This window comes from Ciconia boyciana, chromosome 31 (genome assembly GCF_034638445.1).
Source record: "Ciconia boyciana chromosome 31, ASM3463844v1, whole genome shotgun sequence".
Taxonomy (NCBI): Eukaryota; Metazoa; Chordata; class Aves; order Ciconiiformes; family Ciconiidae; genus Ciconia; species Ciconia boyciana.
Window position 1 is genome coordinate 522,550 of NC_132964.1, and position 19,049 is coordinate 541,598.

The 19,049-nt window shown below is 69.4% G+C and overlaps 1 protein-coding gene across 2 annotated transcripts in view; it reads right to left on the minus strand.

Moving 5' to 3' along the window:
* The window catches only part of PDE4A (phosphodiesterase 4A), a 38,044-nt gene that overhangs the window by 5,373 nt on the left and 13,622 nt on the right, over nucleotides 1–19,049 (minus strand). For both annotated transcript variants that reach the window (XM_072848540.1, XM_072848539.1), the window contains 11 exons: nucleotides 18,287–18,472; nucleotides 17,471–17,507; nucleotides 17,182–17,255; nucleotides 17,025–17,074; nucleotides 15,752–15,864; nucleotides 10,773–10,866; nucleotides 6,076–6,257; nucleotides 5,892–5,990; nucleotides 4,029–4,193; nucleotides 1,471–1,570; nucleotides 4–158 (listed from right to left, as the gene is read on the minus strand). In XM_072848540.1, the coding sequence (XP_072704641.1) occupies nucleotides 4–158; nucleotides 1,471–1,570; nucleotides 4,029–4,193; nucleotides 5,892–5,990; nucleotides 6,076–6,257; nucleotides 10,773–10,866; nucleotides 15,752–15,864; nucleotides 17,025–17,074; nucleotides 17,182–17,255; nucleotides 17,471–17,507; nucleotides 18,287–18,472 (1,255 nt within the window). The remainder of the gene's footprint in view (nucleotides 1–3; nucleotides 159–1,470; nucleotides 1,571–4,028; nucleotides 4,194–5,891; nucleotides 5,991–6,075; nucleotides 6,258–10,772; nucleotides 10,867–15,751; nucleotides 15,865–17,024; nucleotides 17,075–17,181; nucleotides 17,256–17,470; nucleotides 17,508–18,286; nucleotides 18,473–19,049) is intronic.

The window sequence follows — 19,049 nt, forward strand, 5'->3', positions numbered from 1 at the left end:
TACCATGTCGATGACCATCTTGCGGAGGGTCTGGCGCTGGCGCTTGCTGAGGTTCTGGAAGATGTCGCAGTTCTCCTCCTGCAGCAGCTTGAAGCCCACGGCCAAGTGATGGTTCTCCAGCACCGACTCGTCGTTGTACATCAGCGCCAGCTCCGAGTCTGGGGGGACACGGGGGACACGGGGGACACGGGGGGACACGGGGGGACACGGGGGGACACAGGGAGACACGGGGGGACACGGAGGGGACACACGGGGAGACACGGGGGGACACGGAGGGGACACACGGGGGGACACGGGGGACACGGAGGGGACGCGGGGGACATGGGGGGACACACGGGGGGACAGGGGGACATGGGGGGACACGGGGGACATGGGAGGACACGGAGGGGACACACGGGGGGATACGGGGGGACACAGGGGGCCACGGGGGGCCACGGGGGGATACGGGGGGACACGGGGGGGACACGGAGGGGGACACGGGGGGACATGGGCGGGACACGGAGGGGACACACGGCGGGGACACGGGGGGACACAGGCGGTGAGGTACGGGGGGGTGCGAGGTGAGCTGGGGGGAGGGCGGGAGGGGGCGGTGGGGACGGGCGAGACGACGGGCGTGGGCACGCGCGGGGCACATGCGTGTGCGAGGTGACACGCGTGGGCAAGAGGGTGGGTGCGCACGGGACAGCACGTGTGTGCGAGATGACACGCGTGTGCACGACAACAGGCATTTGCAAGGTGATGCGTGGGTGCAGGACAGCATGCGTGTGTGAGATGACACGCGTGTGCAAGACAACGGGTGTGTGCAAGATAGCGTACACGTGCAAGATGACGGGCATGTGCAAGAGGGTATGTGCGTGCAGGACAGCATGCGTGTGCGAGATGACACGCATGTGCAAGACGATGGACGTGTGCAAGATGACATGTGTGTGCAAGATGACACGTGTGTGCAGGATGATGGGCACATGCAAGACAGAACATGCAAGCGGGACAGCATGCGTGTGCAAGATGACCCATGTGTGCAAGAGAATGGGCGTGTGCAAGATGGAGTGCGTGTGCAAGATGACACACGTGTGCAAGACGACGGGTACGTGCAAGATGGCGTCTGTGCAAGATGACACGCGTGTGCAAGACGACGGGCGTGCAAGACGACGGGTGCACGCAAGGCAGCGTGCGTGCAAGATGACACGCGTGTGCAAGACGACGGGCGTGCAAGACGACGGGCGCGTGCGAGACACCGCGTGTGCAAGATGACACACGCGTGTGCAAGGCGGCCTGCGTGCAAGACGACACCCGCGCCCGCCTGCAAGACCGCGGGCGCAGGGGCGGGCGGGGACCGTGGGCGGGAGGCGGCTCGCGCGCGCGAGAGAGAGACGCGGCGCGGGCGCGGGCGAGGCGCACACGCGTGTGCGAGGTGCACGCGCGTGTGCGAGGCCCGCCCCCCCCCCCGCCGTCCCAGTTGGCCGCGCTCACTGGTGTTGATGAGGAACTGGTTGGAGACGCCGGGGTGGTCGACGTCGTGGATGGCGGCGGCGAAGAGGGCTGCCAGGATCTCCAGGTCGGTGAACACCGCCTGCGGCACCGGGCGCCCTCAGCACCCGCCCCGGCACCCCAAAACCCCCCGCCCCCCCCCAAAAAAAAGTTGGGGACCCCCAGACCTCGGGTGGGTGGCGGGAGGGCTCCCAGGGACCCCCAACAGGCAGGGACCCCCCAATATTTAGGGACCCCCCCCATATCCAGGGACCCCCCAGCACCCAGGGGCGCCCCAATATTTAGGGATCCCCCCATATCCAGGGACCACCACCTGGACCACCACCGGGGGTGGGGGGCTTAGGGTCCCACCACCCCACGATGGGTCCCACCACCCCATTAAAGGTCCCACCAACCCATGATGGCTCCCACCACCCCGCCATGGGTCCCACTGCCCCACGATGGGTCCCCCACCCCACGATGGGTCCCACCATCCCATTAAAGGTCCTACCAACCCATGATGGCTCCCACCACCCTGCCACGGGTCCCACCACCCCGCCACGGGTCCCACCACCCCACGATGGGTGCCATCGACCCACGATGGGTCCCCCCACCCCACAATGGGTCCCACCACCCCACGATGGGTCCCCCACCCCATTAAAGGTCCTACCAACCCATGATAGGTCCCACCACCCCGCCATGGGTCCCACCACCCCACGATGGGTCCCCCACCCCACGACGGGTGCCATCAACCCACGATGGGTCCCACCACCCCACGATGGGTGCCATCGACCCATGATGGGTCTCACCACCCCACGATGGGTCCCATCAACCCACAATGGGTCCCACCACCTCATTAAAGGTCCTACCAACCCATGATAGGTCCCACCACCCCGCCATGGGTCCCACCACCCCGTGATGGCTCCCCCCACCCCACGATGGGTCCCACCACCCCACGATGGGTCCCATCAACCCACAAAGAGTCTCACCACCCCGCCATGGGTCCCACTGCCCCACGATGGGTCCCCCCACCCCACGATGGGTGCCATTGACCCACGATGGCTCCCCCCACCCCATGATGGGTGCCATCGACCCACGATGGGTCCCACCACCCCACGATGGGTCCCATCAACCCATGAAGAGTCCCACTACCCCGCCACGGGTCCCCCACCCCACGATGGCTCCCCCACCCCACGATGGGTCCCATCAACCCACGAAGAGTCCCCCACCCCACGATGGGTCCCCCACCCCACGATGGGTCCCATCAACCCACGAAGAGTCTCACCACCCTGCCATGGGTCCCACTGCCCCACGATGGGTCCCCCACCCCACGATGGGTGCCACCACCCCACGATGGGTCCCATCAACCCATGAAGAGTCCCACTACCCCGCCACGGGTCCCACCACCCCACGATGGCTCCCCACACCCCACGATGGGTCCCATCAACCCACGAAGAGTCTCACCACCCTGCCATGGGTCCCACCACCCCACGATGGGTCCCCCACCCCACGACGGGTCCCACCACCCCACGATGGGTCCCATCAACCCACAATGGGTCCCACCACCTCATTAAAGGTCCTACCAACCCATGATGGCTCCCACCACCCTGCCATGGGTCCCACTGCCCCACGATGGCTCCCCCCACCCCATGATGGGTCCCATCAACCCATGAAGAGTCTCACCACCCTGCCATGGGTCCCACTGCCCCACGATGGGTCCCCCCACCCCACGATGGGTGCCATTGACCCACAAAGAGTCTCACCACCCTGCCATGGGTCCCCCCACCCCACGATGGGTCCCCCCACCCCACAATGGGTCCCATCAACCCACGAAGGGTCCCACCACCCCACGATGGGTCCCCCCACCCCACGATGGGTCCCATCAACCCACGAAGGGTCCCACCACCCTGCCATGGCTCCCCCACCCTGCCATGGCTCCCCCACCCCACGATGGGTCCCATCAACCCACGATGGGTCCCACCACCCCATTAAAGGTCCTACCAACCCATGATGGCTCCCACCACCCTGCCATGGGTCCCACCACCCCGCCACGGGTCCCACCACCCCACGATGGGTCCCATCAACCCACAAAGAGTCTCACCACCCCGCCATGGGTCCCACTGCCCCACGATGGGTCCCCCCACCCCATGATGGGTCCCCCCACCCCACAATGGGTCCCATCAACCCACGAAGGGTCCCCCCACCCCACGATGGGTCCCATCGACCCACGATGGGTCCCCCACCCCACGATGGCTCCCCCACCCCACGATGGGTCCCATCAACCCACGATGGGTCCCACCACCCCACGATGGGTCCCATCGACCCATGATGGGTCCCCACCCCACGATGGCTCCCCCACCCCATGATGGGTCCCATCAACCCACGATGGGTCCCACCACCCCACGATGGGTCCCACCACCCCATGATGGGTCCCATCAACCCACGAAGGGTCCCACCACCCCGCCATGGCTCCCCCACCCCGCCATGGCTCCCCCACCCCACGATGGCTCCCCCCAGCCCGCCATGGGTCCCCCCCACCCCCCGAGGGCTGGGGGGCTCACGTCGAGGGCGGGGGTGGCCAGCAGGACGTGGGTGGACTGGAGGACGTCGGCGGCGTGCAGGCTGTTGTGGTAGGCGACGTCGGCGTGGTAGTGGTCCTCCAGCGCCAGGGCGTAGGTCAGCAGCGTCTCCACCGGGATGCGGAAGGTCTTCACCAGGTCCCGCTCCTGGGGGGCGGGGGGGTCAGCCCCGCCCCCACCCCCGGAGGACCCCGGGGGGTGGGGGCATGGGGGGGTTGGGGGATGGGGGTTGGGGGGATGGGGGTTTAGGGGGGATGGGGAGGTCGGGGGATGAGGGGGTTTAGGGGGATGGGGGATGGGGGTTTAGGGGATGGGGAGTTTAGGGGGATGCGGGGTCGGGGGATGGGGGGTTTATGGGGGATGGGAGGTTGGGGGAATGGGGGAGGGATTAGGGGGATGGGGGATGGGGGTTTAGTGGGGATGGGGGGTCATGGGGATGGGGAGGGGATTAGGGGGATGGGGGATGGGGGTTTAGGGGATGGGGGTCGGGGAATGGGGGAGGGATTAGGGGGATGGGGGTTTAGGGGGATGGGGGAGGATTAGGGGGATGGGGAGGATGGGGGATGGGGGGTTTAGGGGGATGGGGGTCGGGGGATGGGGGAGGATTAGGGGGATGGGGTTGGGGGAGTTAGGGGGATGGGGAGGTCAGGGGATGAGGGTTTAGGGGGATGGGGGTTGGGGAGAATGGGGAGGGATTAGGGGGATGGGGGTTTAGGGGGTGGGGGAGGATTAGGGGGATGGGGGATGGGGGTTTAGGGTGGATGGGGGTCGGGGGATGAGGGGTTTAGGGGGATGGGGGGATGGGGGAATGGGGGAGGATTAGGGGGATGGGGGTATGGGGGATGGGGTGTTTAGGGGGATGGGGGTTGGGGGGAATGGGGGAGGGGGAGGATTAGGGGGATGGGGGATGGGGGTTTAGGGGGATGGGGGAGGATTGGGGGGATGGGGGATCGGGGATCGGGGGATGGGGTTGGGGGAGTTAGGGGGATGGGGGTCAGGGGATGGGGGTTTAGGGGGATGGGGAGGTTGGGGAATGGGGTGTTGGGGGGATGGGGGAGAGGATTAGGGGGATGAAGGGGTGAGGGGATGGGGAGTTGGGGGATGGGGGTTGGGGGCTTGGGGGTTTGGGGGATGGGGGATGGGGGATGGAGGAGGGGTTTGGAGGGGTGGGGGGATGGGGGGTTCGGGGGGTTGGGGCGATGGGGGAGGTTTAGGGGGATGGAGGGGTGGGGGAATGGGGAGTTGGGGGGATGGGGGAGGGGTTTAAGGGGGATGGGAGGGGTTGGGGTGGGGTGAGGGGATTTCGGGGGATGGGGAGGGGTTGGGGGGATGGGGAGGGTTCAGTGGGGATGGGATGGGTGTGGGGGATGGGGAGGGTTTGGGGGATGGGAGGGGTGTGGGGGATGGGGAGGGTTTAGGGGGATGGGAGGCGTATGGGGGGATGGGGAGGATTTAGGGGGATGGGGGGCGTGGGGGGGATGGGGAGGATTTAGGGGGATGGGGGCGTGGGGGGGATGGGGAGGGTTTAGGGGGATGGGAGGGGTGTGGGGGGATGGGGAGGGTTTAGGGGGATGGGAGGGTGTGGGGGATGGGGAGGGTTTAGGGGTGTGGGGGTGTGGGGGGGATGGGGAGGGTTTAGGGGGATGGGGGCCTGTGGGGGGATGGGGAGGGTTTAGGGGGATGGGGGCCTGTGGGGGGATGGGGAGGGTTTAGGGGGATGGAAGCGTTGGAGTGGGGTGGGGGGTTTAGGGGGAATGGGCAGTGCTTGGGGGGATGGGGAGGGTTCAGGGGGCACGGGAGGGGTGCGGGGGAGGGCCGGGGTGGGGGAGGGCCGGGGGTCCGCACCTGGAAGATGCTGTACATGATGCAGCTGAGCGAGCGGTTGTTGGAGTACTCGGCGACGCGGAAGATGTTCAGCCCCCACTTGTTGAGGCTGTCGAGCTCCTGGGGGGGGGGCAGAGGGGAAGGTGGGTACGGCCTGGGACCCCCCCCTTTTTCTTCCCACCCCCCAAACCCGGCTGCCCCCCACCTTGCCCAGCAGCTCCTCCCGGTCGGTCTTGACGCCGAAGCGGGGGACGCCGGAGCCGCCGGGGCTGGAGCCGGGGGGGGGCTTCTTCACCCCCCCGATCTGCCCCGGGGGGGGGGGCTGCCGCCGCTTCTTGTCCCGCTCCTTGGGGCCGGGGGCCGGGATCTCCACCTCGTGCTGCTTGTCTGGGGGGGGGGGACGACACGGGACACGCGTGGGGACGGGGCGGGGGACGCGGACGCGGCACCGCGGGGAGCCCCCACCCCCCCCCCCCGCGCCCGTGGGAGCCCCCCCGCCGGGCGAGGGAGGGGGGGCGGGGGGAGGGACGCGTGTGCAAAGGACGCGCGTGCATGGGAGGCGTGTGCAAGGGATGCGCGTGCAAGGGATGCATGGGCTGGGATGCGTGTGCAAGGGATGCGTGTGCAAGGGATGCGTGTGCGAAGGATGCGTGTGCAAGGGATGCGCGTGCAAGGGATGCATGTGCATGGGAGGAGTGTGCAAGGGATGCGCGTGCAAGGGATGCATGGGCTGGGATGCGTGTGCAAGGGATGCGTGTGCGAAGGATGCGTGTGCAAGGGATGCGCGTGCATGGGAGGAGTGTGCAAGGGATGCGTGTGCAAAGGATGCGTGTGCAAGGGATGCGCGTGCATGGGAGGAGTGTGCAAGGGATGTGCGTGCAAGGGATGCGTGTGCAAGGGATGCGCGTGCAAGGGATGCCTGTGCGAAGGATGCGCGTGCAAGGGATGTGCGTGCATGGGATGTGTGTGCAAGGGATGCGTGTGCAAGGGATGCGTGTGCAAGGGATGCGCGTGCAAGGGATGCACGTGCATGGGAGGAGTGTGCAAGGGATGCGTGTGAAAGGGATGTGTGTGCAAGGGATGCGCGTGCATGGCATGCGTGTGCAAGGGATGCGTGTGCAAAGGATGCGTGTGCAAGGGATGCGCGTGCATGGGAGGAGTGTGCAAGGGATGTGCGTGCAAGGGATGCGCGTGCAAGGGATGTGTGTGCAAGGGATGCGCGTGCAAGGGATGCGTGTGCGAAGGATGCGCGTGCAAGGGATGTGCGTGCAGGGGATGTGTGTGCAAGGGATGCGTGTGCAAGGGATGTGTGTGCAAGGGATGCGCGTGCATGGCATGCGTGTGCAAGGGATGCGTGTGCGAAAGATGCGTGTGAAAGGGATGTGTGTGCAGAGGATGCGTGTGAAAGGGATGCGTGTGCAAAGGATGAGCGTGCAAGGGATACACGTGCATGGGAGGAGTGTGCAAGGGATGCGTGTGCGAAGGATGCCTGTGCAAAGGATGTACGTGCAAGGGGTGCGTGTGCAAGGGATGCGTGTGAAAGGGATGTGTGTGCAAAGGATGCACGTGCATGGGAGGCGTGTGCAAGGGATGCAAGGGTGGGTGTGCAAGGGAGGTGTGTGCAATGGAGCAGGCATGTGCATGTGATGCACGTTTAAGGCATTTGTGTGCAAGGGATGCACGTGCAAGGGATGCGTGTGCACGGGACGTCTGCGCAAGGGATGCGTGTGCAATGGAGCAGGCATGTGCGAGGGATGCACGTTTAAGGCACGTGTGTGCAAGGGACGCACGTTCAAAGGATGCGTGTGCAAGGCAGCACACGTGAGCGTGCGTGTGTGTGGGATGCATGAGCAACAGATGCATGTTTAAGGCACGTGTGTGCAAGGGATGCGTGTGCGAGGGATGCGTGCAAAGGATGCATGGATGTGGGAGGTGTGTGCACGGGATGGGTGTGCAAGGGATGTGTGTGCAAGGGAGCACGTGTGAGCATGCATGGTTGTGGGATGCGTGTGCAACAGATGCATGCTTAAGGCATGTGCGTGCATGGGATGTGTGTACAAGGGATGCGTGTGCAAGGGATGCGTGTGCAAGGGGTGCGTGTGCACGGGATGTGTGTGCAAGGGATGCGTGTGCACGGGGTGCGTGTGCACGGGATGTGTGTGCAAGGGATGCGTGTGCACGGGGTGCGTGTGCACGGGATGCGTGTGCAAGGGATGTGCGTGCAAGGGATGTGCGTGCAAGGGACGCGTGGGCACGGGATGCGTGTGCACGGGATGGGTGTGCAAGGCACGCGTGTGCACAGGATGTGTGTGCACAGGATGCATGTACAAGGGATGCGTGTGCAAGGGGTGCGTGTGCACGGGATGCGTGTGCAAGGGATGTGCGTGCAAGTGATGTGTGTGCAAGGGACGCGTGTGCACGGGATGCGTGTACAAGGGATGCGTGTGCAAGGGGTGCGTGTGCACGGGATGTGTGTGCAAGGGACGCGTGGGCACGGGATGCGTGTGCACGGGATGCATGTACAAGGGATGCGTGTGCACGGGATGTGTGTGCAAGGGATGTGTGTGCAAGGGATGGGTGTGCAAGGGACGTGCGTGCACGGGATGCGTGTGCACGGGATGCATGTACAAGGGATGCGTGTGCACGGGATGTGCGTACAAGGGACGCGTGTGCAAGGGACGCGCGTGCACGGGGTGTGTGTGCAAGGGATGTGTGTGCAAGGGATGGGTGTGCAAGGGACGTGCGTGCACGGGATGCGTGTGCACGGGATACATGTACAAGGGATGCGTGTGCACGGGATGTGCGTACAAGGGACGCGTGTGCAAGGGACGCGCGTGCACGGGGTGTGTGTGCAAGGGATGCGTGTGCACGGGATGCGTGTGCAAGGGATGCGTGTGCACAGGATGCGTGTGCAAGGGATGTGTGTGCCAGGAATGTGTGTGCACAGGATGTGTGTGCACGGGATGCATGTACAAGGGATGCGTGTGCAAGGGGTGCGTGTGCACAGGATGCGTGTGCAAGGGATGTGCGTGCAAGTGATGTGTGTGCAAGGGACGCGTGGGCACGGGATGCATGTGGAAGGGATGCGTGTGCAAGGGATGCATGTGTTCGGGATGTGTGTGCAAGGGATGCGTGTGCAAGGGGTGCGTGTGCAAGGGGTGCGTGTGCACGGGATGTGTGTGCAAGGGACGCGTGGGCACGGGATGCGTGTACACGGGATGCGTGTACAAGGGATGCGTGTGCAAGGGGTGCATGTGCACGGGATGTGTGTGCAAGGGACGTGCGTGCACGGGATGCGTGTACACGGGATGCATGTACAAGGGATGCATGTACAAGGGATGCGTGTGCACGGGATGTGCGTACAAGGGACGTGCGTGCACGGGGTGCGTGTGGAAGGGATGGGTGTGCAAGGGACGCGTGTGCACGGGATGCGTGTGCACGGGATGCGTGTGGAAGGGATGGGTGTGCAAGGGACGCGTGTGCACGGGATGCGTGTGCAAGGGATGTGCGTGCAAGGGACGTGTGTGCACGGGACGCGTGTGCACGGGATGCGTGTGGAAGGGATGGGTGTGCAAGTGATGCGTGTGCACGGGATGCATGTACAAGGGGTGCGTGTGCAAGGGGTGCGTGTGCAAGGGGTGCGTGTGCAAGGGGTGCATGTGCATGGGATGTGTGTACAAGGGATGTGCGTGCAAGGGGTGGGTGTGCAAGGGACGCGTGTGCACAGGATGTGTGTGCAAGGGATGCGTGTGCAAGGGGTGCGTGTGCACGGGGTGCGTGTGCAAGGGATGCGTGTGCACGGGGTGCGTGTGGAAGGGATGGGTGTGCAAGGGACACGCGTGCACGGGATGCGTGTGCAAGGGATGTGTGTGCCAGGAATGTGTGTGCACGGGATGGGTGTGCACGGGACGCGTGTGCACGGGAGCACGCGTGAGCAGGCACGCGCGTGGGAGGCGCGTGCAACAGGTGCACGTTTCGGGCACGCGCGTGCGAGGGCTGCGTGTGCAAGAACGCGTGCAGGAGCGCGCGCGGGGCTGGGCGTGCCAGGGCCCTGCCTGCGGCTGGGGGGGTCCCGGGGGCTCCTGGGGGTCCCGGGGGTCCCTGGGGGTCCCAGAGGGGCTGGTGTTGGTCCTGGGGGTCCCTGGGGTCCTGGGGGCTGGTGGGGTCCCTGAGGGGTCCTGGGAGGACCCCGAGGGTCCCTGGGGGCTGGGGGGGGGAGGTCCCTGGGGGTCCCAGGGTGTCTGGGGGTCCCTGGGGGTCTGGCAGGGGTTCTGGGGGTCCCTGGGGGCTGGTGTTGGTCCTGGGGGTCGCAGGGGGTCTGGTGGGGGTTCCTGGGGGTCTGGCAGGGGTTCCGGGGTCCCTGGGGGTTCCAGGGGTCCTAGGGTGTCTGTTGGTGGTCCCGGGGGCTGTTGGTGGCCCTGGGGGTCCCTGGGAGGGTCCCGGGGGCTGGTGTTGGTCCCGGGGGGCTGGTGGTGGCCCCGGGGTCCTTGGGGGTCCCGGGGGTCCCGGGGCTGGTGGTGGCCCCGGGGTCCCTGGGGTCCCGGGGGGTCCCAGGGGCTGGTGGTGGCCCCGGGGTCCCTGGGGGTCCCAGGGGGTCCCGGGGGCTGGTGGTGGCCCCGGGGGTCCCTGGGGTGGCCCCGGGGGTCCCTGGGGGTCCCGGGGCGGTCCCGGGGGGCTGGTGGTGGCCCCGGGGGTCCCTGGGGGTCCCGGGGGGCTGGTGGTGGTCCCGGGGGTCCCTGGGGTGGTCGGGGGTCCCTGGGGGTCCCAGGGGTCCCGGGGCTGGTGGTGGTCCCGGGGTCCCTGGGGTGGTCCCGGGGTCCCTGGGGTCCCGGGGGCTGGTGGTGGCCCCGGGGGTCCCTGGGGTGGCCCCGGGGGTCCCTGGGGGTCCCGGGGGGGTCTCACCGAGGAAGGTGCTGGAGATGTACTCGGAGACCTGGTTGCCGGAGCGGCTCGTCTCGGAGAGGTGGCTCAGCTCCCGGTTCAGCATCCTCTTGAACTGGGGGGCAGGGGTGAGGGACCCCGCGTCGCCCCCGCCACCGGCACCGCCCCCCCATCGCCCCCAGCCCCGGGACCCCCTCCGGCACCCCCCCCATCGCCCCCTGCCACCGGAACCCCAGCATCACCCCTCCGGCACCCCCGCATCGCCCCCAGCCCCGAGACCCCCCGGAGCCCCCGCCACTGGGACCCCGGAGCCCCCAGCCACCGGGCCCCCCCCGGCTCCAGGGGCTCGAGCCCTGGGGAGGGACGGAGACCCCGAGGGGGCCGGGGGGTCCCAGCCTGGGGGGCAGCCCTGTCCTGTCACCTGCAGGGGACAGGGGTGGGATGGGATGGGGACAGGGACAGGGACGGGGACAGGGGTGGGGACAGGGACAGGGATGGGGACAAGGATGGGGACAGGGATGGGGACACGGGTGGGGACAAGGATGGGAAGGGGATGGGGACAGGGACAGGGGTGGGGACAGGGATGGGGACAGGAATGGGGACACGGGTGGGGACAACGGTGGGGATGGGGACAGGGACAGGGATGGGGATGGGGACAAGGATGGGGACAGGGATGGGAAGGGGATGGGGACAGGGACAGGAATGGGGACAGGGATGGGGATGGGGACAGGGGTGGGATGGGGACAGGGATGGGGATGGGGACAAGGATGGGGACAGGGATGGGGACACGGGTGGGGACAAGGATGGGAAGGGGATGGGGACAGGGACAGGAATGGGGACAGGGATGGGGATGGGGACAGGGGTGGGATGGGGACAGGGACAGGGATGGGGACAGGGATGGGGATGGGGATGGGGACAGGGACAGGGATGGGGATGGGGACAGGGGTGGGGACAAGGATAGGAAGGGGATAGGGACAGGGACAAGGATGGGGACAAGGATGGGGACAGGGACGGGGACAGGGATGGGCTGGGGATGGGCACGGGGATGGGGACACGGGTGGGGACAAGGATGGGAAGGGGATGGGGACAGGGACAAGGGCATGGGATGGGGACAGGCATGGGGCCGGGCCGGGGACAGGGTGCCAATGGGAAGGGGACAGGGTGGGGATGGCGATGGACAGGAAGGGGCTGAGGAAGGGGACACAGGGACGGGGACGGGGACAGGGACGGGGACAGGGACGGGGACAGGGACAGGGACGGGGACAGGGACGGGGCCACCACAGCTTTACCCCAGGGAAGCCCAGAGGCTCCGCACGGGGGGGGGTGGACACGACACTGGTGGCACTGGGGGGGGACACTGGGAGCCACCAGCGCCTCCAGCCGCTGTCCCAGCCCCAGGACCCTCCCCAGCCGGTGGCACCCAGGGGTGCCCCCCCCCCCCGGGGGTCCTGCGCCAGCGGGGGGGCCCGGCGCCCCCCGAGTCCTCGCTGTCCTTGAGCGGGGCCCGGATGCTGCCCCCCCCTCCCCCCCCGTGACTCATCCCTCGGCAGCGGGGCCGGGGGGGGCTGGGGGGGGCACAGGGCCTCCCCCCCCCCGGGCACCCCCAGGCTGTGGCGAGGTGGGGGTCCCCACCCGTGTCGTGTCCCCCCCCAGCCTCGGGGAACCCAGGCGTCTGGGCTGCCCCCCCCCCCAAACCCCCAGACCCCATTGCCCCTCCCCCACGGGGGTGTGGCCCCGCCCCCCTCAATATCCCGGGGGGCGTCCTGGGGAGGGGTGGGGATGCCCCCCTTTTACCCCCCCATTGCCCCCAACACTGGGGGGGGGTGAAGAGCATCACCCGCATCCCTCCCCCATCAGCCAATCAGGACCCTCCGCCCAATCTCCATGGCAACCGCAGTCTCCATAGCAACTGCCCCATCCCGGTCCCTGGGGGGGGGTTTAACCCCTGCTGTGCCACGCGGAGGGGGTCCCCCCCAAGGGACCACCCTCAACTTGAGGGTGTCAGGAGTTTGCCGGGTCTCTGCGCGCCGGTGCAGCCCCCCTCCCCCCCAAACTGGGGGGACACACACCCCTCTCCCCTCCCCCCCAGCACAGACACCCCCCACCCACGACGGGGCCACGCGTGCCCAAACCCCCCCCCACACCCCCCCCTCTAAGCTGGGGGGGGGGGGGGCAGCATGCAGGGAAGGGGGGCGTCCCCCCCGGGGCTGGCTCGGGGGTCCCGCCGTGACATTGGGGGAGGGAAGGTCACGCGTGTCCCCCCGTGCCCCCCTTACCTGGTCCCACCAGCCCACCAGCCAGGGCTTGGCGCAGGTCTCGCAGAAAAAATCCACCAAGGGCATTTTCCGGCCGGGGGGGCGGGGGCGGCTGGGGTGCTGGGCCCCCCTGCCACCCCGAGGGAACCGGGGGTCCCTGCTTCCCGGGGGGCCCCCCTTCCCCGAGCACCCCTACCCGCACCCTCCTAAGGCCCAGGGCAGGCGGTGGGACGCGGGGGGCCCTCGGCATGGCGGGACCCGGGGGGCGCAGGGCCCCCTGGGTTGGGAGGGCACCGCCAGCCCCCCCCGGCGCTGCGCCTGGCCGGGGGTCCCTCACATCGCCCCCCTCCCCTCTTTACTCCAGAGGTTGAAGCCCCCTCCCCCGGCTCCTGCAGCCCCCCCGCCGGGGTGGTGGGGGTCAGTGGGGGACCCCCGGAGCCCATCGGGGGTGGGGGGCCGGGGGGGATGGAGAGGATGGGGAGGGTGCGGTGGGGGGGGGGCGAGAGGACGGGGAGGGGTGGAGAGGGCTTGGGGGCTGGGGGGTGTGGGGGTGCGGGGGGGTCCTGGGGGGTGTGGGGGTGCGGGGGTGGGGGTGCTGGGGGGCAGGGATGCGGGAGGATGCGGGAGGATGCAGAGGATCGCGGGGGGAGGGGAGGTCAGGGGGCTCTCGGGGGGTCGCGGGGGTCGCGGGGGTCCCGTAGGGGGTCTTGGCGTGCCGGGGGGCCGGGGTCCCGTCGGGGCTGCGGAGGCCGCGGAGCGCCGGGCGGGGGGCCGCACGCCTGCGCGGGGCTGCGGGGCCTCGCTCCTCCCCCCGGCCCTGCCCACGGCCACGGCCACGGCCACGGCCCCGCCGCAGCGCCGGGGGGGGCTCGGGGGGACCCGGGCGTTCGGGCTGGGGGGCGACGACAGTGTTGGGGTCCCCTGGGGCTGGGCCCCCCCCCCCCCAACTGGGAGGGGGACCCCCACGAGTGTCCCTGCGTGGGGGTAAGGACCCCCGGGGTCACCCCTCAATGGGCCACGGGCCCCCCCAGACCCCCCAAAGGGTCAGGGCCCCCCCACTGGGACAGGGACCCCAGCGGTCACCCCACATTGGGACAGGGACCCCCAGACCCCCCACGCGGGGACAGGGACCCCCAGGGGTCACCCCACACTGGGGTGGGGACCCCCCAGACCCCCCCACGCTGGGATGGGGACCCCTCCACGGGTGGCACGGGGGGGGGGGGGGTGACAGGCCCACGGGGACGCGGGGACCCGCCGGAGGGGCACGATCCTGCACCCAGACCTGCAGCACCGGCTACGGCACCGGCACCCGCCACCACCGCCACCGCTGCCACAACCACGGCCACCGGCCCTGGTGCCACCGGCACCGCCGCCGGTGCCACCAACACCCCGACACAGCCGCTGCCACCGGCCCCACCGGCACTGCCACCACCGGCACAACCGCTGGCACCGGTGTCGGTGCCACCAACACGCCGACACAGCCGCTGCCACCGGCCCCACCGGCACTGCCACCACCGGCACAACCGCTGGCACCGGTGTCGGTGCCACCAACACCCCGACACAGCCACTGCCACTGGCCCCACCGGCACTGCCACCACCGGCACAACCATTGCCACCACCGGCCCCCGACAGGCCAGGGACCCCACGCAGACGCCGGACACTGTCCCCAACCCCCTGCTGCCACCAGCCCCTCTGTCCCTGACCCCAAAGCCCACTGTCCCCATCCCCACGGCGGAACCGGGGTCCTGTCCCCAACCCTGTGGCACAGCCGGGGTCCTGTCCCCCCGTCCCTGTCCCCATGATGGAGCTGGGGTCCTGTCCCTGTCCCCATGGCACAGCAGGGTCCGTCCCTGTCCCTGTCCCTGTCCCCGTCCCCATCCCTCAGCCGCAGCAGGGTCTGTCCCCGTGCCCATCCCCATCTCTGTCCCCGTGCCGCCGCAGGGTCTGTCCCCATCCCCATGGCACAGCAGGGTCCCGTCCCCGTCCCTGTCCCCATGTCACAGTGGGGTCCATCCCTGTCCTGGTGGCACAGCACTGCCCTGTCCCCATCCCCATGTCACAGCAGGGTCCGTCCCCGTCCCCATGGCACAGCAGTGTCCCGTCCCTGTCCCCATGGTGCAGGGGGCTCCGTCCCCGTCCCCATGGCACAGCGGGGTCCATCCTTGTCCTGGTGGCACAGCACTGTCCTGTCCCCATCCCCATGGCACAGCAGGGTCCATTCCTGTCCCCGTCCCCATGTGACAGCACTGTCCCATCCCCATGTCACAGTGGGGTCCGTCCCCATCCTGGTGGCACAGCAGGGTCCATTCCTGTCCCCATCCCTGTGTCACAGCACTGTCCCGTCCCCGTCCCCATGTCACAGTGGGGTCCATCCTTGTCCTGGTGGCACAGCACTGTCCTGTCCCCATCCCCATGGCACAGGGGGCTCCGTCCCCATCCCCATGGCACAGCAGGGTCTATTCCTGTCCCCATGGTGCAGGGGGCTCCGTCCCCGTCCCCATGGCACAGCAGGGTCTGTCCCCATCCTGGTGGCACAGGGGGCTCTGTCCCCATCCCCATGGCACAGCAGTGTCCTGTCCCCGTCCCCATGGCACAGGGGGCTCCGTCCCCGTCCCCATGGCACAGCAGGGTCTGTCCCCATCCTGGTGGCACAGGGGGCTCCAGTCCCCGTCCCCATGGCACAGCAGTGTCCCGTCCCCGTCCCCGCGGCACAGGGGGCTCCCCCGCGGCGCCCCGGCCCCCCACCTTGTTGGAGGCCATCTCGCTGACGGCGCGGTGGGTCTGCAGGCTCTCCAGCTGCTCCAGGCACCAGTCCAGCTCCTCCAGCGTCTCCCGGGCCAGCTGCTGGGACGTCTCCTCTGCGGGGACAGCGGCGGCCTGAGACCCCCGGGGACCCCCGGGATGGGGGGGGGTACAGGGACCCCCCTGGGGCGGTGACAGCCCCAGAGACGGGGGGGGCACGGGGACAGCTCTGGGGATGGGGGACCCCGGGGACGGGGGCTGCGGGGACAGCTCTGGGGATGGGGGACCCCCGGGGACGGGGGCTGTGGGGACCCCCAAGGGATGGGGCTGTGGGGACCCCTGGGGATAGGGGCTGCGGGGACAGCTCTGGGGATGGGGGACCCCCAGGGACGGGGGCTGCGGGGACCCTCCAAGGGACAGGGTATTGGGGACCCCAGGGATGGGGGCTGCGGGGACAGCCCTGGGGCAGCGGGGACCCCCAGGGATGGGGGCTGCGGGGACAGCTCTGGGGATGGGGGACCCCCGGGGACGGGGGGCTGTGGGGACCCCCAAGGGATGGGGCTGTGGGGACCCCCGGGGATAGGGGGCTGCGGGGACAGCCCTGGGGATGGGGGACCCCAGGGACGGGGGCTGCGGGGACCCTCCAAGGGACAGGGTATTGGGGACCCCCAGGGATGGGGGCTGCGGGGACAGCCCTGGGGCAGCGGGGACCCTCAGGGACAGGGGGCTGCAGGGACCCCCAAGGGATGGGGCAGCAGGGACCCCCAGGGGTGGGGGCTGCAGGGACAGCTCTGGGGATGGGGTCCCCTGGGATGGGGGTGGGGAGCCCCTGGGGACGGGGCTGGGGGACCCCCGGGATGGGGGGCAGGGACCCCCTGGGGATGGGGCTGCGGGGACCCCCAAGGGACGGGGCAGTGAGGATGGGGGGTACAGGGACACCTCTGGGGATGGGGGACCCCAGGGATGGGGGCACCCCTCTGGGATGGGGGGTGCAAGGACCCCCTGGGGCCGTGGGGACCCCCGGGATGGGGGACACGGGGACGTGACTCAGGGGGGCTGCAGGGACCCCCTGGGGACAGGAGTGGGGGAGCTGGGGGCTGCCAGGCCCCTGCCTCACTTTCCCCAGTGGGACAGGGGCACGGCCAGTTGTACCCCCCAAATCCCCCAAATCACCCTCAAATCCCCCAAATCCCCTCAAATCCCCCCCAAACCCCCCCAAATCCCCCGAGCCCGGGGTCCGACCCCCCCTTAACCCCTTCAGCCCCGACCCCCTTACCCGAGAGCGTGGCCTTGCAGAGCGGGGGCTGGGAGCCGATGGGCGACCACCTGCAAGGTTGGGGTGGGGGGGCACAGAGGGGGATGTGAGTCAGGGCTGGCCGGGACCCCCGCATGGGGTCGGGGTCAAGGTCAGGGTCAAGGTCAAGGTCACTCACTTGCTGGACGTGGGGGTGGGGACATTTGCCAGGATGGAGAAGTTGCTGCGGACGCTGCGGAGGCTCGCCAGCACCTGGGGGGGCACGGGGGGTGAGGGACACAAAAGGGGGCACAGACACAGAGAGGGGGAGCCCCCCAGGGACCCCAAATCTACCGGTGGCATCACCCAACCCGCGAGCGCTGGGGTCAGCCCCCCGCCACCCCTCTGGCAGGGCTTGGGGGTGCAGGGCCCGATCCCGCACCCCCCCCACACTCCGGGGACCCCCCCGGGGACCCCCCCAGCCCTACCTGGGCGAAGGGGGTGACGATCAGGTCCTCGGCGTGGCTGGAAGGGAAATGGGGGGGTGTCAGCAGGTGGGGGCAGGGGGCCTGGGTCCCCTCAGGCCCCCACGCACCCTTGGGGGGACATGGCCCGCAGTGGCATGGGGGGGGCTCAGAGGGGATATCGGGGGTCCCTGGGGGTCTCCAAGGGGATGGTGGGGGTCCCCGGGGAATATTGGGGGTCACCAGGGGGATGGCTGGGGAGGGTCCCTGGGGGATATCGGGAGGTACCCAGGGGATGGGGGTCCCTGGGGGATATTGAGGGTCCCTGGGGAGATATTGGGGTCCCTGGGGAGATATTGGGGGTCTCCAAGGGGATGGAGGGGGGTACACAGGGGAATATGGGGGTCCCTGGGGGAACGGCAGAGGGGTCCCTGGGGAATATTGGGGGTACCCAGGGGGATGGTGGGGGGTCCCTGGGGGATATTGGGGGTCTCCAGGGGATAGCAAGGGGTCCCCGGGGGGACCCTGGGGGATATTGAGGGTCCCTGGGGACATATTGGGGATCCTGGGGGATGATGGGGGTACCCAGGGGGATGGGGGTCCCTGGGGAGATACTGGGGTCCCTGGGGAGATATTGGGGGTCTCCAAGGGGATGGAGGGGGTACACAGGGAATATGGGGGGTCCCTGGGGAACGGCAGAGGGGTCCCCAGGGGGTATCGGGGGTCCCTGGAAGGATGGCGGGGGGTCCCCAGGGAGCCCAGGGTCCGCGGGGTCCATGGAAGGGCCCTGGGGGGGTCCGGGGGAATCCCGGGGGGGGCGGGGGGGGGGGCCGTACTCACGCCTCGCTGGCAATGGAGGAGTTGCGGGACATGCTCTTGGGGGAAGCGTCGTAGTCGCTGTCGGAGCGGTAGAGGAAGGACTCGCGGCGCTGGCCGGGGGGGCCGCCGGCAAGCAGCACCAGCCCCGGGCTGGCCTGGGGGTCCGTCGGGCTGCGGCCCGGCGAGGGGCCATTCTCCACCTCGAAGCTGGGGAGGGACAGGGGGACATCGGGGACAGGGCGGGGGGGGCCAGGCTGGGACCCCCCCCTCCCCGCAGCTCCCCGAGACGCGGCACGACGCCGGGGCACGGGCCCGCTGCAGCCCCACCCTGTGCGGCGGCGGTGCCGGCGACGGCGATGAGCCCAGCGGCGGTGGTGACGTTCCTGGTGCCATCGGTGACGTGCCCGGCGGTGACAGTGGCCGTGCCACGCTGCCTGCCCGCCCGCGTGCCGCCAGACTCTCCTATCGGCGGTTGTGCGAGCCGGTGCCGGCGTCACCGTGCGCGCCGGCGTCACCACGTGCGCCGGCGTCACCGCGCACACTGGTGTCACCATGTGCACCGGCATCACCACGTGCGCCGGCGTCACCGCGCACACTGGTGTCACCATGTGCACCGGCATCACCGCGCACGCCGTGTCACCGAGGCGTCACCGCGCTGGGTGCCGGCGCTTAATTTTAGCCGCTGTCTCGTGCTCCCACCGCGACCTTTCGCCGCGGGGCCGGCGCTGGTGCCCGCTGGCCGAAGCCGTCACCGACCCTGCGGGCCCCGTCGCGATATGGGACC